This window comes from Barbus barbus (genome assembly GCF_936440315.1).
Source record: "Barbus barbus genome assembly, chromosome: 45".
NCBI lineage: Eukaryota > Metazoa > Chordata > Actinopteri > Cypriniformes > Cyprinidae > Barbus > Barbus barbus.
In genome coordinates, this window is record NC_136723.1 from 3480832 (window position 1) to 3506698 (window position 25867).

Genomic DNA, 25867 nt, shown 5'->3' on the forward strand with positions numbered 1-25867 from the left:
GCGCAACCATCAAAACTACTTCTACGGCCAGCCTCAATATCACATATGGTTACAATTTCACTGCAGTTTGGATTGAGCAAGGAATTTTCTCTCAAGCTAATGTGTGAGCACTCGAGCCCAACAGGATTCAGATTTACTTCCTACTTTTTTTGTTGAAAATATTGCATAAAATAAATGCAAAGCATTCTTTCCCTGATGGCTGTAAGCAGTGCAAAGTTTACAAGAACTGGATATTCATTTTGCATAAAAGTGTGCCCTTTCAAGAAAGGCTTGAACAACATTTTGAACATTCACACACACACATCAGTGTGAAAGACAATGAGGCTGTCAAGCTGTAAGCAACACGACTGGAGATTTGTGTTTCTCATGCTCATCTGCAACCATTTATGCAGAGAAAAACAATACTCTGCCTTTATCAAATGTGTGTACATGTGGTCTTAGAGTTTCTCGATGCTCTTCTACTTGGATAACAGCTTTTTTTAATGACTCGAACCATAAATTATCCCACAGAACAAATGCAGTCTGGGACCTTCAGTCATGCAGAGAGCTCGAAGACAATATAACTTCAAAGAAACTGTGCACTGCACAAGGGAAAAGCACTTTCTAGCACAACATGGTATGTTCTCCTTACATTTAAATAAAGCCAGGAACCATTTTTACGTGTTTAACACTTGGACAAATGTTGTATTCCTGATAAAAGCATCTGTTTTGAACCAGTCAGTGCAGGAAGATAAGTCAACATGGAGGTTAATATCAAGGCGTTTGCTGAACCTCACGTCACTAGAGTGTGGATCTAAGTGCTGAACAGGACGTGTTGTCTAGCTGAGTTACACGTGCAGTACTAGGAACTGAAGGAAGACACTACATTTTACCACCAAAATGCTTGTGCCTGCTGAAGGCCCACACATCTGACTGCAAATCTCATCTCAACTCAATACCCAGCGGAAACAGGACAACCCGAAATCCACATGCATTTTTTTTTTTTTGCAGCGAGTGAAAAATACAGGTGTGATCAGATCACTAAAATAACACAAGGTACCTGAGACTACACTGCACGTGTAGCATAAATGCTCATGCATCCCTTACACATGATCATTCTGGGACGTGTTGAGAAAGCGCACCACAACAAGTGCTTTAACTTCACTATGCTGTACCAAAACATGGATTTTGGTAGAAATCCCAGCTTCCCTCCTTATCCTTTTCAATCTCTTCCACATAAGATGTGTAACACTGTTTGAAGACAAGTGATATGACAGAAGACTCATCTGAAATGCATGTTAATTCAGCTGTAAACAGGGTCTTAATCGCCCTCATGTGCTTGCAAACCCATAAGAGTTTAGCAGTTTGTCCCTTGTGCTCAGGGGCATCAGTTGGGTTTCACAGGGTGTAGCGACTGCCTGGTCAGGTCAATGCTAAGTAGTATAATTTTATTGCAGGATTTACTTTGTGTAACGGTTTAATAAAAGAAAAAAAACAAGCAAATTACAGCGATCTGGTTGTTATATTATATGAGTTCATCGGTGCTGGAGTTGTGCCTATTTACAATGTGATTTTTCAGAGTTGAGCATTGTAGCCAATTTCTATTGAAAACAATGACGATAACACTTTAGAAAAGGGAACACTTATTCACTATTAACTACGACTTTTCCCTCAGTATATTCCTAATATGCTGGTTATTAATAGTTAGTAAGGTAGTTGTTAAGTTTATGTATTGGGTAGGATTAGGGATGTAGAATAAGGCATTAATATGTGCTTAATTACTACTAATAAATGTGACCCTGGACCCCAAAACCAGTCTTAAGTGTCAATTTTTCAAAATTGAGATTTCTACATCATATGAAAGCTGAATAAATAAGCTTTCCACTGATGTATGGTTTGTTAGGACAATATTTGTCTGAGATGCAACTATTTGAAAATCTGGAATCTGAGGGAGCAAAAAAATCGAAATATTGAGAAAATCACCTTTAAAGTTGTCCAAATGAAAAAATAGCGTTTTTATATATTTACGGTAAGAAATTGACTAAATATCTTCATGGAACATGATCTTTACTTAATATCCTAATGATTTTTGGCATAAAAGAAAAATTGATAATTTTGACCCATCCACTGTATTTTTGGCTATTGCTACAAATATACCCCAGCAACTTAAGACCGTTTATGTGCTCCAGGGTCACAAATGGCTAATATTCTAGTAATATGCATGCTAATAAGCAAATAGTTAAGATAACCTAAAATAAAGGTGTTAACACAATGACTAATCCAAGATGATTAAGTTACCGATTGTGAGAAACTGCTTAGTATCTCTCAAAACGCTGAATGAGTTTTTAGCGCAAATTCTGCATGCACACAAATCCTCTCATTATAACAAAGCAGAGACACCATGTAAATAAGATTAATTGAGAAGTTTAGTCAGATTCAATGATAAAAATGGGAGTTTTTGCACTGAACTGACCGACAGCTCCAGCGATTATAAAGGAAGCGTTCCTAACTCGCTAATTTCATTCGCAATTTGAAGAAAAGTTTTTGTTTTACATTAGACTTTCCAGCAAATATGTACTTCATGCTTAAGTACAAAAAGTCGATATAAGAATATATCGATATAAGAATATTAAATTGATTAATATGATTAATTTTATTATTATTATTTTATCTTAATATAATTATTCATTTGAAGTGCTTGTGAAGCGGGGATTACTACAAAATGAACATGCAGAAAATTACACATGTACATATTTATTTGTACTATGACTTATTCTTAAAGAAGTGAATGACACTTGAAACGAAGCAGTCACGTGGTTGTGTGAGAAAACGCTTCACAGATCACATGGTTATGGCAAAACGAATCAAGCTCCAGTAGCCGAAGCCTCGGTGTCGAACGTCACATCACTAGGGACAAATACTATACTGCTCCAAAAAATGAACATACATTAACAAACTATACATTCAATATGCTTTTACTCCTGCTCTTTCTGAAGGCTTGACACATACGTGTTGAACTACTTTTATGTATTTAGTGTTCCTGGATCTCATCAATGTCCAACTCCATTTACTGAACTTGACTTGAGATGCGGTCACATTAGCAAGATTCTGGCAAAACTTCACCGGGAAAAAAAGTTAATTGTTAATAGTCTAGCCATATATGAAGCACAGCTCACACAGAAGTCATTATTAAACCAAACAGCTTTCTGTCAGTCAATGCAGTCAACCAATCTTTCACCCTCACACATATTTCTGGATTTTGTCATTTCTTATTGAAATGACTGGATCTGGCCACAAAAATTTGCCATACAACAGAAATGTGACCGCACCATTATAGCACTGTTCTACAGTATGTCATGCAGGAATGAAGGCTAAATCCTATTAATATGAACACTGCCCTGAAAACACCCCCACAGACATTACTACCATTTATTTAACCTGGAAAAGGAAACATTAGGACCTGCCACAAAACTTCCCCAACTGAAGATGCTTGCCAGCCCTCTTAAGAAACTTAAGTCAGATATACTGCTTCGAGGATACATGTCTGTGTTTGTTCTTTTTTGGAAAAGCAGGTCCTGTTTTATTTCCACAAATCAGGTTATATATGGCGTAGCAACAGAGCAAATAGAAAGAGTGTACGAGAAAGAGTATGAATACGTAGATGACACACTTTTACCATATTTTAAGAGAACAGTCAGCAAAGAGCATTGCCCTAAACAAAATTAGTCAAATCAATCAGATAATCTTCTAAAGCTGCAGTTCACACAAGATCTGGGCATTTTAAGCAGAAAAGTGGTGACTCTTTAAACAATGGGACCATATCAAAGTTTGGCCAACATCTGACTCTATTCAAAAATAATTCTTAAAATTCATCAAATCTTAGGCACATTTTTGGGTGTGTATTTTTGCGGTCAGTGGGTTGGAATAAACAATTTACTGTGTGGAAATGATGAAACATTTATTTACAGAAACACAAACAGCATAAAGATGCGAATGCACATGGACACAAACTGACAAAAGCAGTACTTACGAGTCTTCTCCTCCATGGGCCGGGGACTGTCCTGTAAAACACAGATAGGAGGAATTACAGACAAGCGTCTTAACACGACCTTCCCTTCGGGGGCAGCTGTTTTCACAAACCCTAATTTGCCGTTTCAGTTCAAGGGAAGCTGCAATGTTATTAAGCCAAGATGACTTTTCAGAGAAGCAGGACGCATGGCGCAAGCAAGCTCCTAAACCTGTCAAAATCATAATGTATTTCACATCGGACACGCTCCTTGTAGAGAATTTACCATACGCACATAAAAGGGATTTTTCCCCCCAGAAGTTAACAGTGGGAAGTTGTTTCTTAAGTAGAGTCCTAATGCAGGAACACTGAGATTTATGCATGCTTTCCTAGAAATATACAGGGATGCCAGGGTGAGATTTGGTGCATATGGTTGTAAAACACTGCTGCTTTAGTCTGTCTGTAAATCAGCAGACTCCCAAAATAGGTGAACAGGAAAGAAAACACTAGAGCTATGACAGAAAGAGAACGCATTGATTGTAGTCCCCGATGTGAGCAACTAAAAGTCTGAGAGGGGTTTATATTGGGATGCCACACAGGTATATTTAATTGAGCTGGGTTTCATGTGACGGCAATCATTTCCAGAAATAACTATGCATTAAAAGCACAAACTTGGCCAACAAATCTCTGGCCTGACAGAAATAAATGGAAATTTGTACCGTCTTCCCATGGAGTGCAACAGCAGGGTACTGGAAGTAAAAATCCCATTCGTTTTATCCATAAAGAAATTGATTTTTAATGACAGTGTATAAAGCTTTCAGGAGAGACCTACGAAGTTGAAGAATGAAATATGCTCAAGCTATAAGTCGATGTGATTTTAATATAATGTTTCTGAAGAATTCCTGAAGAACTACACTACCCATAATTCTGAAGAGAGCTCAACCAATCAGAAAGCAAAACACCATATATTGTCCAGTTTAGAAAAACGGGTTTCTTTTACAGTATATTAAAAAATGTAATTTAATGCTGTGATCAAAGCTGAATTTTGCTGTGCAGTGTCACATGATCCTTCAGAAACCACTCTAACATGTGCTCAAGAAACATTTTCTTTTGTCAGTGTTGTGCTGCTTAAGTTTTGTGCAAACAGTGAAGCATTTTTCTATATTTTTTGATGAATAAAAAGTTCAAAAGAACAGCAATAATTTTGTAATATTATAAATGCCTTTGATCAATTTAATCTGTCTTCGCTGAAAAAAAAAACAGTGCATATAAGTATACAAATAAATTGGTATATATTTACATATTTTGTCTTTCATCAAGTCATTCATTCATTCATTATTTGATCACATCCAGTAATTTCTCCTTAAATAATATGTTAAATATACAACTGGTCACACTTTATTTTAAAGGTCCAATTTTCACTATTACCAAACCATTAACTATAACTTCTGCTTCAATATACTTCTAGTTTGATGCTTATTAATATTTAGTGCAGTAGTTGTGAAGTTTAGGTACTGGGTGGGATTAGTGATGTAGAATATGCTCATGCAGAATATGTGCTTTATAATTACTAATAAACAGACAATATGTTAATAATAGTCATGCTAATAAGCAACTAGTTAATAGTGAGAATTGGTCCCTATACTAAAGTGTTACCAGACAATCTTGTCTTGACCTTTTTTCCAATGTTAATATAACATTTTGCTTTAAATGTAATGTTGGTTTGGAGTTGGTTTGGAGTCTTCAAAAAATAATTAAAATGAGATTAAAAAAGCAATCATTTACCTCCACTCCCCAGTCGCACATACAGCACTCCTGTAGCCGAAATGACCTTGATGGAGTTTGAAGCCACACACTGGTAGTATCCGGTGTCGGTGGTGTCCAGGTCTTGAATGCGGAGCTTGGATCCAGCCTCTGTCTTGCGGATGGAGACTCGGCCCTGCTCCTGCACCACCGGGGCGTCGTTCTTAAGCCAGCGGATGCTGGGCCACGGGTAGCCCGCCACTTTGCAGTGTAGAGTAACCGTCTGGCCCTGCACTATAGTCATATTGTTTGGTGGCTCCACAAACTCCAGGAAATAACCTGAGGGAAAAGGGCAAGGAAGGTTGTTAGAGGGGTCAAAGGTGAGGACCCTGAGCATCAATGCAGGCTTGAGAAGAAATCGACCCCCCATCCTCGCTGAAATGGCTGTGATGGATACTAGCAGCTTGAGACACTGAAACCATTTAAAGGTTTGACTGCTGTGTGGGTTTCTGCACACATCAGGACTCAAAATCACAAAGAAAAATGGAAACAAATTAAATATCAATTTTACATCATACATTCACATACTAAAGTTTTTTTAGAATTGATTAAATCAAGGGCTGAACAAATCGAGAAAATGTAAAGGTGACACTTTATTATTAGGTGTCATAATACATAGTAATTACCTAATTAAGTGCTTAGTAGTAGCCGTTGTACTTACATGAAACAAAATGTACTTACCATGTAACTCAGTTATGGAACAGCCTGTAATTACAGTTTGTAATTATGTAGATGTAATAGGCAGCTACTGTTACACATATGTAACAAACCGAGTCTGTTACACAGCTACTAGTGCACTTAAGTACAATCTTGATACACTTTATTTAAAGTAGCTTATGTCTGTGTACTTACATTTATAATTACGTTGTATAAAGTCTGCAACACATATGTAACAATCTTTTGGTTACACAAGTAGCCGTGTAACAGACTCGGTTTGTTACATATGTGTAACAGTAGCTGCCCATTACATCTACATAATTACAAACTGTAATTACAGGCCGTTCCATAGCTTAGTTACATGGCAAGTACATTTTGTTTCATGTAAGTACAATGGTTACTACTAAGAACTTAACTAGGTAATTACTCTATTATGGAGACCTTAAAATAAAGTGTTACCAATGTGATTATGACAACGTGATTATCAAATTGAAAGGCTGCTATAAATACAATAAAACAAATACATTTCCAATGCATTTCAGAGTGAAACATGGCCAAGTATTCATTTACAAGGGAACAGCTCAGGATTGTATTTTTGGGTCTCAGTTTGCAGTAAAGCTGCTCTGCCTTTATTAGTCACTGAATTATTCACTCAACCAATTTGTCCAAAGTCACTGAATCAAGTCAAGGTGGATCACTTAGGGTGTCAGATGTGGAATTTGAAATGAGGAAACTACAGCAAATGTGATTTTTACATTATAGTTTAATCCAATAGCAAAAGAAAAGATGAAGAGATGGAAAAATTATAAAAGAGATTGATTACGGCAATCAGCCATTGTATTAGAAACACACTTGCAGCAGTGGTAACGATTTTATTTATTTATTAGTTTTGTAGTTTAATGACGGACGGACGGACGGATGGATGGATTTATTGGATGGATGGATGGATGGATGGATGGATTTATTGGATGGATGGATTTATTGGATGGATGGATGGATGGATTTATTGGATGGATGGATGGATGGATTCATTGGATGGATGGATGGATTCATTGGATGTATTTATTGGATGGATGGATGGATTTATTGGATGGATGGATGGATTCATTGGATGGATGGATGGATTCATTGGATGTATTTATTGGATGGATGGATGGATTTATTGGATGGATGTATTTATTGGATGGATTGATGTATTTATTGGATGGATGGATTCATTGGATGTATTTATTGGATGGATGGATGGATTTATTGGATGTATGGATGTATTTATTGGATGGATGGATGGATGGATTCATTGGATGTATTTATTGGATGGATGGATGTATTTATTGGATGTATGGATGTATTTATTGGATGGATGGATGGATGGATGGATTCATTGGATGTATTTATTGGATGGATGGATGTATTTATTGGATGGATGGATGGATGGATGTATTTATTGGATGTATGGATGTATTTATTGGATGGATGGATGGATTCATTGGATGTATTTATTGGATGGATGGATGGATGTATTTATTGGATGGATGGATGGATGTATTTATTGGATGGATGGATAGCAAAACTTTGCATTGCCAGTATTAAAAGGGTCCATTGTTTCTAAAAATGCAAGTTACTCAATTTCAACAATTTCAACTTATTTATTGAACTGTTGCATAAAAGCAAGATTACAATTGTGCTGTCTCCTTGTTACTAAACACTTGTTGTCAGTTCTAATGTGACTTTCAATGTGGTAACAGAAACTGGGACAATTTTGAACTTAGTTGGCAGATCCTAAATCTGTGGCGCAAGACAGTCGTTCCCACAAGCGGATCTTCATCTTTTTCTTATTTAAATACTTGTCCTGTTTACATACTTGTTCTATGAACCATTCTAAAACACTGGCTCGTGTTATATCGCTTTATTAACATCAAAATTCAATGAATGAGCCATGTTTGAAGCTGCTTCAGAATGCTTGGTTCCAGCAAGTTTTTGTCTGATTTTCAGATGGGACAAGATAAACACGAGCCGACTGATCAAGGTCAAAATGCCACAGCACTGACCCCTGCGTTTGCCAGCAGAATTACTCAACTCTGGGAAAGCACATCTGGATTAAGTAACTCAAGCTTCAGATCAAAACAAACATCTTCCGTCGAGTGGTCCCATCCTGACAACTGCGGATGAAAGAAAAGTCTCAGGAGGGGATTTGTTTGTTTTGGCAAACCTATGATTTGTAGACCTCTGCAATGTAGCAAACAAACCAAGAAAAAACAGAAAAAAAAAAATGGTAAGGCAGAGCTTTCCAAACTCCAGACCCATAACGCCCCCACAACTAAAACATGTTCAATCCAAATGCACACAAGGTGACTGTGCTAACAAAACACTTGAACTTTCTTTCGAAGTAGGGCTTTCACAATATCAGATTTTCAATACACTATTATTCTGGTTATTTTTTGGGGGAAAAAAAATGTTAGTCAATTTTTTATTTAAAATTTGTATATTTTGTGCTCACAAATAAATAAATAAAACTCAAATACAAAATCACTCGAAATATGAGTGCAGGGAAACGGACAAATCTGTAATCATCTGTACAAAAGTGTTCAGAAAAACTTAAATCAAAAATTTACTACTACAAATGAGTTTTATGTTTTAATACTGAATGACCAGTTATGTCTCAAGTTTTGTTTATCATGACAAATACACATTCATACATTTTAAGACCAAGTTGCCACATTTTAGTTCAAATTACTAAAGTTTTGTCCATAGAGGATTACTCTTAGTTTTAAAAAGAGTGTCTGGCCCCAGTGTGTTGAGTCTGAGGCTCTTCACAGAAACATGAGAGATGACGCGATGCTGCGGAGGTGAGAAATGCAACAGGACTGCATGATGGGAAAACAGAGAAAGTGACAGCAAGAGTGCAAATAGAAGAGGCGTCGGGCCTGGCTAAGATCAGCCTGAGAAGAGTGAGCTCATAGTAAGTAGAGAGCCAGACGGAGCTCAAATAAACACAGCCGAACAGGCCTCAGCCTTATCGAGCAGACATGAAATCCCCTGCGCTCTCCAACCTGATCTGAGATCATATCTCCCAACCCACAGCCATCATAAGGGTGGTATGTAGCCTTAAATGGGTTGACACGCAGTTGCCAAGTTGTCCAACCTACTCTTGAATGATTACAAGCGCATGCAAGGCAGAAAGACGCCCCTTGTGCACATTTAATCCTCACAGTTTATTGTTTTCTGTTGTGCTGGAGACCATTTTACACAACTAAACACAAACTAGGCATAGATTAAATCATTGTCCTAAATGCTGGTCGGTCACATCAGTTTCAAACAAGTGTGAAATGTGTTAGTTTGCTACAAGCAGCTTTTTGCCACAGACTAGCATTTGCAAAGTATACTTAATTTTTTTTTTTACACAAACACAGCCAAACACGTAGCCTCTCAATGGACCCTCCATTAACACGTGAACGCACTCGACACATGCACACAACAGTTTCATCTTTGGCTGGTGTCTGCACTATTTCTCTCCTGAAGTTTGAACTGCTGATAAAGATAATGGTGTACACTTTAACTAGAGTTGCGTTTATCTCACATCAGTTTTTTTTCACCAATCTTTTAAAATGTAATCAAATTGAAATAATTTCCAACAAAACATTGTATTTGTATTTTTTGTCAAATAAGATGCTGCACAACAGACATGGATACAAATATCTTGGTTGTATGATATTCCTTAAAATGATATTATTACTACTACTACTTTCAGAAGTACATTTTAGTATACGGTAGTCACATATTTCTATCATAATTTCTTCAAGTTAAACCAAACTTTTATTTTATTTTCTTGTGTTTCAGTATCTGACGGTAGTTTTTTTCTCAAAATGAAACCGTGTAAAGCTGAAGTGACTTTCAGAGCAGCTCTGGAGATAAAACTAAAGTATACTCTTGGGTTTAAGTTGAAACACATTGTTCAGTTAGGAACAACATGAAACAGTAATAATCCCTAGCAGCAGATAATGCTACAGTCAACAAAAGACGACAGCAAAAGACTGAAACAGCACAAAGAAAAATGAGCACCGTCAAAACAAGGCAGAGTTGACAAGATCTGCATCACATCACAGAAGATTTGCGAAGACGCTGATGCATGAAAAGCCCAATTGTGCCACAAAGCCAAACTGTGAATGATTGAGAAAGTGAAGCCGTGAAAACACATGAGTCCATACAACCTCACTGTGATAAAGGCAAGCTGTTACAGGCCCTTTGCTATCTGTAAACATGAGCGAGGGTGTTGTGATCATGCTCAGCTGACGCTCTGAAGACGTGACATGAGACAGCCACTACTGTACATCAACATGTTCAACATCAGTGACTGTCTGCGGCTAGACTTACAGTCAGGTATAGTCAGCGTGCTAGAACAGGCAGAATGTGAAATTAATACTACACTAATCCATTATTACTCATGCATAGATGCCAGTGCAACTGAAAGAGCAAACAAGACAAAGTATAAAGCTGCCCCCACTCCAACATGCCAAGCGGTACTCGTCACTTCACTAAAGCACAACATACTGTGAACAGCACAAACTAAAGCATTAACTACTGAAAGAAAAAAGAGCAAGTTGAGGTAAATCAATGGGCCAAATTAGATAGAGTCCTATTAGTCCTATGATTCAGAATGCAGAAGAATATTGCAGAAAAATGAAGATGAAGACAACAATGGACCATCATGCAGCCACTTATGCAAAAAAACTAAAACACAGTCAGCGAGATCTCTCTGTAGCCCAGGATTGGCGAGTGCAGCTGGCATGCGAGGTTAAGTGGTGATCCATGATTGGAACGATAAACAACACAAGCACTGCTGACAAGCCATTATAACTCGCCATATAACCAACCTCTAGCATTCAAACGCAACACTTAATGCTAAAATAACTTTAAGTAGATTATAAGATAGGTGGATAAAACTAATGATTTTACAATGCTTCACAATCACCATTTTAACAGTAAACAATTCTTCAATCCCAAGAGCAATCTTTTAGTCTACGGTTGTTTTCAGTTGATATGTAAATATAAGTTCAATGAACATCATTTGTACCAGATCTTGCAAAGTTATTGCTGGTCAAACATACCATCATATTTCATTGTTCAAACGGAGGAATATGCATATAAATGTGTACTTTAAGTGGCCTTTTATTTCATTATTATCTGCAAGTACTTTTTTAATACATATTTAAGATTTGATGATTAAGGGAATTTGGGCTTTGTTTTCCCTCTTATTTATATTTCAGTGAAACAGGAAGCCATGGCTGGATAATTTCATGTTCTTAATCCCCCTGGAGTGCTCAAAATTGTGAATATGAATGGGAATATTCTTCAGAGATATTATCAGAGATATTATACTTCAGAGATAATTTCTAGGGTTGCCAATAATTGTGTCCAACGTGTATTTGAGAAAAACATATTTCATAATGATATTTCCCCCCATTTTCAATTGTTTTAGTTCAACGAAAGGTTAGATCTAAAGGTTCGATTTTTTAAATAAAAGATCAAAAGAATTAATGCAGGTTTATTTTCAGAGCCTTCTTGATCATATTTACCAAGGGTGCCAATAATTCTGACCACGACTGTATACTACACATTCAATACAATTAAGCACACTTTTTACAAGGAGAGCCAAAGTTAACAGTTGATATATTCATTTGCTGATCAACATTGCAACATATTTTGCGTTTTGTTATTTTTGAGAAAAGTCTCAGCTTTCAAATTGCCAATTTTAAATAAAAACTCCAAAAAATAAATGTTTTAATGCTCTTTAATGTAATACGACTGATCGCTGTAACTCCCTCAGAAGGTTTCTGTGGGTGAAGCTAATTAGCCTAAAGCCATAAAACAGAAACCAAAAATCTATTAAAATGTCTTGTTGCAGAACACAGTTGACTGTCACAACTGGTTTTGAATATGGAGACATTATTTACTGAACAATGCTTTATCATGCACCTGGTTAGATAAAGGAATTAACTTCTGACTGTTTCTTCTACATTTCGCTTACAACGTGTTCCACAGCCACTGTGAGATTTTCTCTTGCTTCAAGTTCATATTGGCAATGCATGGTTTAGAAACGCTGCCCTTCACACGTTCATTCACTCTCCTGAAAACTATTATGGCTTCCTCTCGGTCCCAGACCCCTTGGTCCCGTGGCCAACACAAATAGTATCTGCAGTGCTCATATTCGGAGCTGCTATTAAACAGGCCAGCCAGAGCAAAGTGGTGGCTTTTCCTGAAACTGTTGATTTATGCACACGGAAAGCAGAAACGCAGATGCACTCCTGACAGACACAGCAGGCCGCATTTCATGATCCAAACCTTACCGTGAACACGTATCATGCAGTTATTCACTGATTCTTGGTCACACTTTTTAAAACCATCAAACCATTAACTTCGACTTGCATCAAACGCCTAATTGCTTATTAATAGTAAGGTAGTTAAGTTTCGGTATGGTGTAATATTATGAGATCTAAAATATGGTAAAATATGGTATTAATATGTGCTTTATAATAAACAGCCAATATGCATGCTGGTTAATAGTGAGAATTGGTCCTTGAAATAAAGAAGTGAAGAAGTGAAGGACGACCAAGTATGGTGACCCATACTCGGAATTTGTGCTCTGCTTTTAACCCATCCAAAGTGCACACACACAGCAGTGAACACACACACCGTGAACACACACCCGGAGCAGTGGGCAGGCTTTTATGTTGCGGCGCCCGGGGAGCAGTTGGGGGTTCAGTGCCTTGCTCAAGGGCACCTCAGTCGTGGTATTGAGGGTGGAGAGAGCGCTGGACATTCACTCCCCCCACCTACAATCCCTGCCGGACCCGAGACTCGAACCCACAACCTTTGGATTACGAGTCTGACTCTCTAACCATTAGGCTACGACTTCCCAAGGGTTACCACTAAAGGGTTACCACTAGGGCTGTCAAATTGGCTGAAAAACTAAATTCGAATTTTGTACTAAAATATCAATATTCAAATTATATTCAAATTTAAAAAGGCATAATTTCTGTTGGGGGGAAAAGCTTTTGGCTTCTCTCCTGAGGCCACAAGTGGGTGCATCAAGCAAAATATTACTAATGCAATTCTCTTCAAAGTAATAAAATAATACGACTATCTTTGAAAAAAGTGCATAATGTTTAAAATAATGTTTCTAAACCATATATATTAACCCTTGTGCATCGATTAAAAAAAAAAAGTTACACACTGGTCCATAGTGGACAAAAATGTCCATGTCAAAAAACTATCATAAAAATCTGAAGCTTGGGAGCACAGAGCTCATTGGTCTCATTTTAAAGAAGACCCATGGCAGATTATTTTTGAAGTAAAAAAAAGTGAAAAAAGTGAAGAAAAAAAAAAACAAGTTTTTAAAAACGCTTTATGAAAAATATAAAAATATACAGTGGGTACGGAAAGTATTCAGACCCCCTTAAATTTTTCACTCTTTGTTATATTGCAGCCATTTGCTAAAATCATTTAAGTTCATTTTTTTTCCTCATTAATGTACACAGCACCCAATATTGACAGAAAAACACAGAATTGTTGACATTTTTGAAGATTTATTAAAAAAGAAAAACTGAAATATCACATGGTCCTAAGTATTCAGACCCTTTGCTGTGACACTCATATATTTAACTCAGGTGCTGTCCATTTCTTCGGATCATCCCTGAGATGGTTCTACACTTCATTTGAGTCCAGCTGTGTTTGATTATACTGACTGGACTTGATTAGGAAAGCCACACACCCGTCTATATAAGACCTTACAGCTCACAGTGCATGTCAGTGCAAATGAGAATATGAGGTCAAAGGAACTGCCTGAAGAGCTCAGAGACAGAATTGTGGAAAGGCACAGATCTGGCCAAGGTTACAAAAACATTTCTGCTGTACTTAAGGTTCCTAAGAGCACAGTGGCCTCCATAATCCTTAAATGGATGACGTTTGGGACAACCAGAACCCTTCCTAGAGCTGGCCGTCCGGCCAAACTGAGCTATCGGGGGAGAAGAGCCTTGGTGAGAGAGGTAAAGAAGAACCCAAAGATCACTGTGGCTGAGCTCCAGAGATGCAGTCGGGAGATGGGAGAAAGTTGTAGAAAGTCAACCATCACTGCAGCCCTCCACCAGTCGGGGCTTTATGGCAGAGTGGCCCGACGGAAGCCTCTCCTCAGTGCAAGACACAAAAAAACACCTGAAGGGCCACAAGATGGTGAGAAATAAGATTCTCTGGTCTGATGAGACCAAGATAGAACTTTTTGGCCTTAATTCTAAGCGGTATGTATGTGTGGAGAAAACCAGGCACTGCTCATCACCTGTACAATACAGTCCCAACAGTGAAGCATGGTGGTGGCAGCATCATGCTGTGGGGGTGTTTTTCAGCTGCAGGGACAGGACGACTGGTTGCAATCGAAGGAAAGATGAATGCGGCCAAGTACAGGGATATCCTGGACAAAAACCTTCTCCAGAGTGCTCAGGACCTCAGACTGGGCCGAAGGTTTACCTTCCAACAAGACAATGAGCCTAAGCACACAGCTAAAATAACGAAGGAGTGGCTTCACAACAACTCCGTGACTGTTCTTGAATGGCCCAGCCAGAGCTCTGACTTAAACCCAATTGAGCATCTCTGGAGAGACCTAAAAATGGCTGTCCACCAACGTTTACCAACCAACCTGACAGAACTGGAGAGGATCTGCAAGGAGAAATGGCAGAGGATCCCCAAATCCAGGTGTGAAAAAGTTGTTGCATCTTTCCTAAAAAGACTCATGGCTGTATTAGATCAAAAGGGTGCTTCTACTAAATACTGAGCAAGGGGTCTGAATACTTAGGACCATGTGATATTTCAGTTTTTCCTTTTTAATAAATCTTCAAAAATGTCAACAATTCTGTGTTTTTCTGTCAATATTGGGTGCTGTGTACATTAATGAGGGAAAAAAAATAACAAATGATTTTAGCAAATGGCTGCAATATAACAAAGAGTGAAAAATTTAAGGGGGTCTGAATACTTTCCGTACACACGGTATATTTATTTTATTAAACATGTTGAACTCTATACCTGCTAGAAAATCAAAGCCATAAATCTAAACAAGTTGTGTTCCAAATTGGAGGTTGATATCTCAAAAAATGAGCTTTCAGTAAGATTTTGTTTGGGCGCAGTACCAAATTTTCCCCATTATATGCAAGCAAAAGTCCGCTGGTGCACACAGTGGTTGGATTTATGATTTACAGTAGAGTTTCTCTCTCAAATATTACAAGCACACACACAATTCTTTTATGAAACGCATACAAACCACACTCTGACATCCATACCAACACACCCACACAATTATAGCTGCAATTTTTATCTAGTTGGCTCTATAATATAAAGAAGCAGAAAACAGGAATTAAGCTAGTATTTGCTTTGTAGACCAAACCTGAAAAAAGTGGCACCATCTGGTAAGAAACAGTAAAACAAATAATTTTGAAGCCTTGCCAACAGAATGAAAGCCTATTAACAAAAATTGCATAATTTTACAGTTAAATGGCACTGCGATTAAAAACAGCTTAAAAACACAACTTGAGCATATAAAGCAGCAGATGACATAACTCTAGTGCACACTTACAAGAAACATGTTCATTGTTTTATTTTTTTAATAGAGTTGCGGTTGTGAGGCCGGTTGGATGTACTGCCAAATTCTCCAAAACGCCTTTGGAGACGGCTTATGGTAGAGAAATGAACATTCAATTCACAGGCATCAGCTCTGGTGGACATTCCTGCAGTCAGCATGCCAATTGCACGCTCTCTCAAAACTTGCAACACCTGTGGCATTGTGCTGCGTGATAAAACTGCACATTTTAGAGTGGCCTTTTATTGTGGCCAGCCTAAGGCACACCTGTGCAATAATCATGCTGTCTAATCAGCATCTTGATATACCACACCTGTGAGGTGGATGGATTATCTCAGCAAAGGAGAAGTGCTCACTAACACAGATTTAGACAGATTTGTGAACAATATTTGAGAGAAATAGGCCTTTTGTGTACATAGAAAAAATCTTAGATCTTTGAGTTCAGCTCATGAAAAAATGGGGGCAAAAATAAAAGTTCTAGTTCTAGTTCTTGGTGCGAACAGCCCTTAAAGGCCAAAAAGAACATATTTAAATGTTTAATATGCAGCTATGTGGAGTAGGATTTTGGACCCATTGTATGTGATGCTAACTGATGATGCCACTAGAAAAAAAAAAGCAATTGAGCATTATCAAAAAACAAGAGTTTGCATTTTTGATTGAACTTTTCTTTTAGAAGCTGTATACCAGGATTTTCCAAACTGGTGGTTTGTGAGATTGTGATAAAAATGCCAAAGTTGAGTAAAATGAAACTGCATGATATAAGGTCATACGAATACACAGTGTTAGGATGATTCTTTCTGGATAGAGTTTAATCAGGCCTTGTGTTCCTGTACCTTCAGCTGTTGGCAGTCCTCCGCTCTGGGCCTCAGCTACAGCCTCGATCTCTCCAGACTCCGACAGGGTCACTTCAGCCGCTGCACAACAGACAGGAGACTGTTAGTACGCCGTTAGTCAAGACCTGTGCTCAAATAAACTAGGGCTAACAAGCAAGATGTGCTCTTATCAAATTATTATAATGGAATAACTGAACCTTAGCATTGGTAAAAGTAACTTGTAAAACTGATAACTTGTAATTCTAGAGTATACGCAACACATATGCAACAACAGCAGCTTTAAACCCATATTAAAATTCAAAGACAGGTTAAACAGGTCAGTAACACTTTGTTTTAAGGATCAATTCTCACTAATAAATAGTTGCTTATTAGCATGCATATTACTAGCATATATACTTGTATATTACTCTGCATTTATTCTAGATCCCTTAATCCACCCCATGCCTAAACTTTAACAACAACATTACTAACCATTTAGAAGTAGCAAATTAGGAGTTTATTGAGGGAAAACTAAAAAGTTTATAGTCAAAATGTGTTCCTTATTCTAAAGTGTTACTAACAGGTCATTTATAGAAATACACAAACATGCAATTCATACAGTGACTTGAATATAACTTTTCTACTGTGAACAGTGAATATTAATTCAATATTCCTGTAAGGCATTTAAAATCAAATGTTTCTGTAGGGAATCGGTGTCAACTCATACAAAAAAAAAAAAAAAAAACAAAAGGCAGAAAATTGTCATTTTTCACATGAAATCACAATGAGATACATGTGCATTATTAAAGCTACATTTTTTTTATTTAAATATTAAGAATTCTTCTGTTTATCTTCTTGGATTATATTATTTTGCACCAACAGCAAAATAAAGAAAATCACGACTAAGGGCTCTCTTCACTGGAAAATGAGCATTAATTGTGATGCAAGGAAAAAGCAGCTTCAGGCTTCAGAGTGTTTGATCTGAAACGGCGTTTAGTTCGTCCTTCATCTGTTACAAAAAGAGCATCTCATTTATCATAAAATACATTACTGCTGACAGTGTGGTTTCTGAGATGCTCCATAAATACCCTAAATTGAGTTAATCACAGTGTGAGTGGAGTTTTTTAATATAATCATCAGATGGTAACTGGGCTGGTGTTTAACAAGCTCACTGTATGTGGTTAAAGGCAAATTACATCTTTGTTTAACCGTGTGGAGTGATTTCCTTCTAAGACTGAAAACGGCGTGAGAACCATGACATATGGGACATAAATTATGCTTGCTTAATATGTTGTTGCAATTATTTCTTTGTTTCATCTGTTCCATTAAATTAAATTTTTTTAGGCACATTATCCTCAAATTAAAGTAAGTTGGGAATGTGCGTGTCAAAAACCACATTTGACATGCTATAAACAGCAGGTCCAGGTCTTCCACATAATTACAGTGCTGTATTCAAGCAATATTCCATAACGCGCTGCCAGCTGAAGCATTAGTGAGTGATTAGGACTCATCCACACAGTCCTAACAAACACACCACATGGCTCGTTACCCCATACGCACTGAAATACGGTAATGAAAATGATCCTGTTTTTTTTAAATAAAATGATTATATTACTACCACAACTTTACATTTGAAAGATTAAACGTATATACAAATCATTATTGTGTAACAAATCAGATTGGCTCTCCAAAAGACAATTCAGCCAACTATTTACACAAAATATACACTATTTAACATTCATCTGAGCTAAAAACAAAGAACTGCAAAGATTAGGAGGATCTTGATGAAGTTGGTGATTCCGCTAATCAAACATTGGTTGTGTAGGTTTATTTTATGCCGCCTCACTGCCTATTGAATGATTATCTGCCATAACACACACAGATGGTGTCTTTCAGAGCCGGCAAGGCCGTGGCAGAACCCACATACACTAGGCTTACAGACACATTTCTCTTATGGTGGTGAAGTTTAATTGGCATATGAAATATCTCAAACATTCCAGCGCCTGAAACTAATGCACAATCCAAAAACATGAGTCACACAGAAAAGCAGAGGATGCTTTTGAATGCACACATTTTACATGAATCCATTTGTGGATTATTAATGGTATCCTAATGGAATCAGCGCCATAGAAAATCACAGCAGAACTGGAAAGTTGCAAAAGAACATAATACCTGCTCTACAGATGTGAAATTCAAAACGTTTAAATGCGCTCTATTGTAATCGCGCTAATTAAATGCGAACAGAGAAGTCATACTACAGCTAATACGCTATTAGAACACTTTCTTCCAGGTGATGAACGATGAAAACACTGACACCCAAAACTACTTGAGCATTTAAAGCGGCAGACCAGAACTGCATGCATGCTTATAACAAACAGAAAGTTATCGTTCATTGGTGTGGACGCTAATATAATTAATGTTCTTGCCGTTAATGAGTCTGAAGTCATTAAGTCAATACAAATAAAGCAGATTTGTATAGCAAATGTAAAAATTGAGTCAGATTATGGGGAAAGCTAAGGCCCATCTGCCATGTTCTGTAGAACCACAATTAAGGTTGTTTAATTTTAACAAAAAAATTAAAATTAAAAACACATGTAGTTTAGCACCTCTGAGCCATGAACAGGTGTTTCCACTCTCAAATCATGTGCAAAAGGAAAAGCCAAAGGCAAAGTGAATAAGTAGGCTGACTTTGCCAATGAGTTGTGGACGCAAACCCGAGATGAAAAAGCATATGTTGTTTGTCTGGAAAACAAGGAAATTTACATGGACACTGACACATACTGTTCACAAACTGGTTTTGAGCTCGCTTGAATTAGCTCTGCACACACTACAACAATCATGCTACTAAAAACATTACAGTCATTTTTTTGTTAAACTACTTTCTCCAATCTCAGCTAGGGTTGGGTATTGTTTGAATTTGATCAATTCCACTTCCGATTCTGCTTATTGATTCAGATTCTTATCGTTTCCCAGTGTCGATTCCAACGTGGTTAAAAAAAAGGTCAAACATTTAGATATCAAACATATTTATTCTGTGTCTCTTTTTGCTAAATATTTAATTGCTGCTGAATACCATGAACAAAAATCAGCAGGCTACATAAAAACTGGACTCGATTAAGAGCCGTTTGTGTGCAAAACAGAGCTGCACGATTCTGGATAAATTAAGATAAATGTATTTATTTATTTATTTTAATGTAGGTTTTAGTTCTCTCACAATTCTGAAGAAAAAATATTAAACTAAACAAAATATTACGGAATTTACGGATGGAATGATTCAATGACTTACTCAAGATTTACTTGCTTCATTACTGGATGAATCAGTGTTTTTGAATGAATCTCTTGAATTAATGATTCAAAAGACAAATACATTTTTAGCAGCCTTTTTCACCAACTAAATAAAAGATGCACACACAGGAATTGATAGGTGGAATTGAAATTTGAATTGTACAAGTATCCGATTCCTGACCTTACGTATCCAATTCTGGAATTGGAATTGATTTCGATTCCCAACCCTAATCTCCGCTTAATATACAAATTACGGTTCTCAACTCTGTTCCTGGAGGCCTCAACAACACACATTTTGAACGTCTCTGAGACATCTCCTATATTTAGTGTTGAGGAGTAATTAGTTGCATGTAAGGGAATTACATTAATTACAAAATAAATGTACCTGTAATCCGTTACAGTTAGCTACTAAAAGCTAACCATTCTCTAACCATTAGGCCACGAATGCGATTAACTGGGGTTTTTTTCCAAAGCATTGTTAGATGCCAGTGTATCCTGTCATAGCTACGCAAAGATTTGATTTTTAAAAACAGCCTCATAGCTATTAAACCGTTTCTTATGAATTTAAATCAGTATTTAACCTCAGAATGACCTCAAAGTAAAAAGAGGGTCCCACTTTATATTGTGTACTTAATACCTGTGTACTTACATAGTATAAGTGTATGTAGTATGTAACCACAGTGTAAGTACACATTGGTACATAGTATCTACAGCTCTAATGTTTGTGTTACTACACACATGTAACAACCCACTGAATGGTTTGTGTAAGTACAAATGTGTAGAGATTCGTTTGGAGCCCGAGTCTGCGCAGTAGAGATTCGTTTGGAGCCCGAGTCTGCGCAGTAGAGATTCGTTTGGAGCCCGAGTCTGCGCAGTAGAGATTCGTTTGGAGCCCGAGTCTGCGCAGTAGAGATTCGTTTGGAGCCCGAGTCTGCGCAGTAGAGATTCGTTTGGAGCCCGAGTCTGCGCAGTAGAGATTCGTTTGGAGCCCGAGTCTGCGCAGTAGAGATTCGTTTGGAGCCCGAGTCTGCGCAGTAGAGATTCGTTTGGAGCCCGAGTCTGCGCAGTAGAGATTCGTTTGGAGCCCGAGTCTGCGCAGTAGAGATTCGTTTGAAGCCCGAGTCTGCGCAGTAGAGATTCGTTTGAAGCCCGAGTCTGCGCAGTAGAGATTCGTTTGGAGCCAGAGTCTGTGCAGTAGAGATTCGTTTGGAGCCCGAGTCTGCGCAGTAGAGATTCGTTTGGAGCCAGAGTCAGTAGAGTCGTGAGCTGGAGCAGCGGAATCAAACTCCCGCCCAAACTCCCGCAGACCCAATCAACCATAACGACACACCCCATTTTTATAGCTTCAAATTACTAGCTAAAATCAAACATCACAAAAATGAACAATTGAACATATATCAGCGTGATAACTACATTAAATGACCAAAACCATATTTCGGAAAATTGTATTGGAAGTGTAATTTATTTTTTTATTTTGACTGAAGTCCCATTCGTTTATATGGAGAGGGCGGGGTTTATGACCTGTACTGTAGCCAGCCACCAGGGGGCGATCAAAGAGACACCCGGTAACGACACTTTTGGTAATGAAAGTACAAATGTGTAACAGGACTAACATCAGTTCTTGGTAAGTGTTACACTTTATATTAAGTAGACAATTCCTATGGATTTACCATGCAAGTACACTGGTATTACAGTGGTCCACCGACTCCAAGATCCAACTCCTCCCACTTTACATATCCCTAAACCTACCCATCTCCACCCCCTGGATCAAATTGTTCCAATTACTCTTATACATACTGTTGTTACAAAATGTAGTTATATAATTCCTGTTACACGAGTACTTAGTGAAGTGAAAAAAAAGTGTTGTTACCAATGTCCTTTTACACATTTGTACTTACACATACCATTCTGAGGGTTGTTACATGTATGTAGTTACAGAAATATTACAGCTGTAGATACTATGTACCAATGTGTACTTACACTGTTGTTTTTAATAAATTGTAAAATTTTTAATAAAATGACTTGTAATCTCGAACCTTCCCAACACTGCCTCTTATTAAAGACTGGATTCATTAAAAAAAAGAATCATCTTCAAGCGAGTCATGTTCGTAAATGCTTTTTTTTTCTTCTGTAATTTCTTGTAACGTCCATGATCATGCATCTTATCAGTTCCCAAGTCACCTCTACTTAGGACTGAACCTTCAACCCCCGTGTTAGCGGCCAACAGCAGTAATCAGCAGGCTGCTGCCACTGCACTGGAGGCTGGCCAACAAAAGGGCCAGTGTAGGGACCTGGGAAAAGACGCTGATCTAATTATTTTGGCTCAGGGTGCCTGCGAGCACTCAAGCCTCTGAATCACCACCTTTCACAGCGGATTCTCCTTTTTCAGCGAGTTACTCGCTTGGCAACTGTCGGCAAGCAGGCCGCTCGGAGCTCTCATAAAGAGGTGATGGCTGCAGCGCGCCGAGCCACCCCCGTGGGAGAGTCCGGCTCCAGGATGGGGGCAGCACACCCTCGGCCAGACTGAGAATGTAGAAGCTTGTTAACACTCCATCTCGTTCTCTGGAGAACCGTTTAGTCCGGAACTGGTTGCCAGATTCATAAAATAAAGGAGCGGGATAAAGGGGAGAAACTTTGGAAGAGCTGAACTCGTTGGGAAAAACAACACCGCTAAAAACCCATATAGATAAATTGTAGCTTCCCATGAAGTAAATTGAGAAGAACATTGCATTCTCTTCCACGGATGAGATGTTTTGTTTACGCTCTGACCAGAGCTGGGTAGATTTACTTACAAATTGTAATCTGCTACTGATTCCAAACTACCTGACAAAAAAAAATGTAGTTCGTAGCATAATCCAATACATTACACACTTTAGGTAATATGATCAGACGACTTTTTGATTTCTTTTAGATTACGTCTGACCCAACTCATTTATCACATTGATTTAAACAGGATAAACTTGTACCGTACTAATATAAAAATACAAAGATAAAGAAAATATTTTATTTGTTATTATTAACATCATCAAGAGCATTAAATGATTTTTCTAAATCCAGTGCTAAAATTGAGTGTGGCCTCTCAATTTTCTGTGTAATTATAGCCATCTGACTAGTGACTGGTCTTTGTGTGAATGTCCACAAACCAGCACAACTTTCTGAATGTATATAAAGAGTAGGCTGTTTTAGAAAGGACAATTTAAAAGATGAAATCAAATTATGAATCATTTATAGCTATTGTGTGAATAAAATGTAATCATGTAATCAATAAAAAAGTAACTGTAGTCTAATTACATTACATTTTAAAATACTCATAACCGAATAACAAGTAGTGAGTTTTTGGAGTCTGATCACGTAATACAGATTACATGCAATCAGTTACTACCCAGCTCTGGCCCTGACCATATACGAGCAACTGTGTTAGCTTTGAAAGAGGGATCAGTACGTTTTGTGTTTCAGGTCTGACTGGGCACATTCCTGGCTTTACTTGTTCATTCGTTCATTTGCTCAATCGTCAGTTCTGGCCTGCAATCATGGATCTGCAAAAAGACACCAAGATGATCCACTTCCAGACCTGGTTCACCAGCACATCTGCAGATGTACTTATCATGAGGTGACAAGCATGGAAAACAGCTCGTGGTGATTCCTAACAGGCACAGGCCACATAAGCAATGACCTGGTTAAGGGAGCGTCACAGCATTCCTGAACAGTTTGTTTCCTTTACGACTCTGGATCTAAGGAAACTTGTTTTGGGGTTTTTCATTCTCTGACAGTTACAGAACAGCTGGTTGATATGGTTAGTGAGGCCAGCGGTGGCTCATTAGTTTGAAATGTACTTGTTCCAATACTTCTGAGAAGTGGATCAAAGCCGGCATTGTTCTAAACTGCCATCTAATACAGAACAGTCACCAATGCCGTCAATTCGCTAAAGCTCATCATCCAATCTCACAATATCATGTGACAACATCAAATCAAGTCCTGCAATTCCTGACCACATCAAACGTATCCATCCATCAATCCACTTGTCCTGTATTTGGACACAGTATTTGGATACACCAGTAGATAGGGCTGTCATTAACGATTATTTTGGTAATCGAGTAATCAGTCGATTATTCTGCCGATTAATCAAGTAATCACATAATTATAATAAATTTTTTGGTGATAAAAAAAAAAGACCTAAGCGAACAATAGCTTTTAAAATTACTTAATACATATAGTAATGAGGCAATAATAATTTTTTCAAATAAAGTATCAAAAGCGAGCAATTATATGGTTTTATTGAACAAGACTGTTAAATATACTATAATGCAGGGTTCCTCAAATCTTACCATGGAGGGCCAATCCACTGCAGAGTTTAGCTCCAAGCCTGATCAAACTCACCTCTCTGTGATTTTCTAATGATCCTGAAGACATTGATTAGCATGGTCAGGTGTGTTTGATTAGGGTTACAGCTAAACTCTGCAGGAAAGTGGATTCCGTGGGCCATATTTGAGGATCCCTGCTATAATGTATTATAAACAATAGAGCTAATGTACATTATGCATTATAACAAATGACTACAGAGGGCGCCAGCGGCCTGACGATTGTTTTTACACTTTACTGCACAATCTAATCCTTGTTTAATATTGACTAAATAACATTTATTTCAAATGTCCACTTAATCTTTAATATCTGGCCATTTCTTTATGACAGAAATGCTACAGCCACTGTAATTTCCTGAATATGTGGACATCAAAACGTGTAAACTCAGAGCGAGATTGAGCTTTTTTTGAAATCGCAATGAACAGTTAGCATATTGAGAAAGATATTGATGTATTCTCCTGTATTTACGTAGGTTTAGAAATGATTTGCCTTGATGAAATGGCGCACGCTGCATTCCCAGATAAATGTCAATAAACCCACAACAATATGCAGAGATGGAGTTTGAGACACTCCACACATGTAAATAAATGATAAGAGTTTGTGTGGAGCAGCATTTACTGTGAGCGGAGCCGCTCTGACTGACAACGCACATATGTAACCTTCATGCATGTAAATACACTAGTCAACATTTGAAGTGGATCAAAACCTTTCAAAGATGTCCTAAAACCTTAAACCAAAATGCATTCTTGTCTTCGAACAACTGATTAACTTTTTTGATCCACTTCAAATGTTGACTACTGTAATTAAAGCGCATATTAAACCTGCATCACATTTTTATTCAATTCAATCATAGCACTTGAGATTTCACAATAGCATTGTGCTTTGTGATTTTTAAATGCGTTTAATATATCATGCAGCCTTGGAAATGGGTCTAATAACTAGTGCCGTCAAACATGCACCTGCTCCTGCTAAATACACCTATTGTACCTGAAAATAAAGCACTGTTTGCTTTATTTGAATATTATGTGTATTTGTAATGTGTATCTTTGTTCTAATTTTTTAATAACAAAAGATAAAAATGACAAAGATTTTTTTTATCTTTGCCCACTTTGGCCTAAATATACACCATTCTTTTTTATATTTTGTTACCTTGAAAGGCTTTGTCTTTATCATAGGGAAATTAGTTCGGCTGTAATGCTCAGACAACTTGCAAAATAAAGAAACCAACATGAAAAAGAATCGTGATTCGTGATATAAAAAAAAAAACGTGATATGGTATTTTTGCCATATCGCCCACCCCTAACTGTGTATATTTATTATATATACATATAAATAGACACACATGCA

General features: G+C 37.6%; 1 protein-coding gene across 1 annotated transcript in view; it reads right to left on the bottom strand.

Moving 5' to 3' along the window:
• LOC306864184 (tyrosine-protein kinase transmembrane receptor ROR2-like) overlaps window positions 1-25867 on the bottom strand; it is an 89056-nt gene that overhangs the window by 12605 nt on the left and 50584 nt on the right. Inside the window, exons 2-4 of the mRNA XM_079407961.1 lie at window positions 16898-16978; window positions 5771-6067; window positions 4010-4040 (exon numbers count right to left, since the gene is read on the bottom strand). Coding sequence (XP_079264087.1) covers window positions 4010-4040; window positions 5771-6067; window positions 16898-16978 — 409 coding nt within the window. The remainder of the gene's footprint in view (window positions 1-4009; window positions 4041-5770; window positions 6068-16897; window positions 16979-25867) is intronic.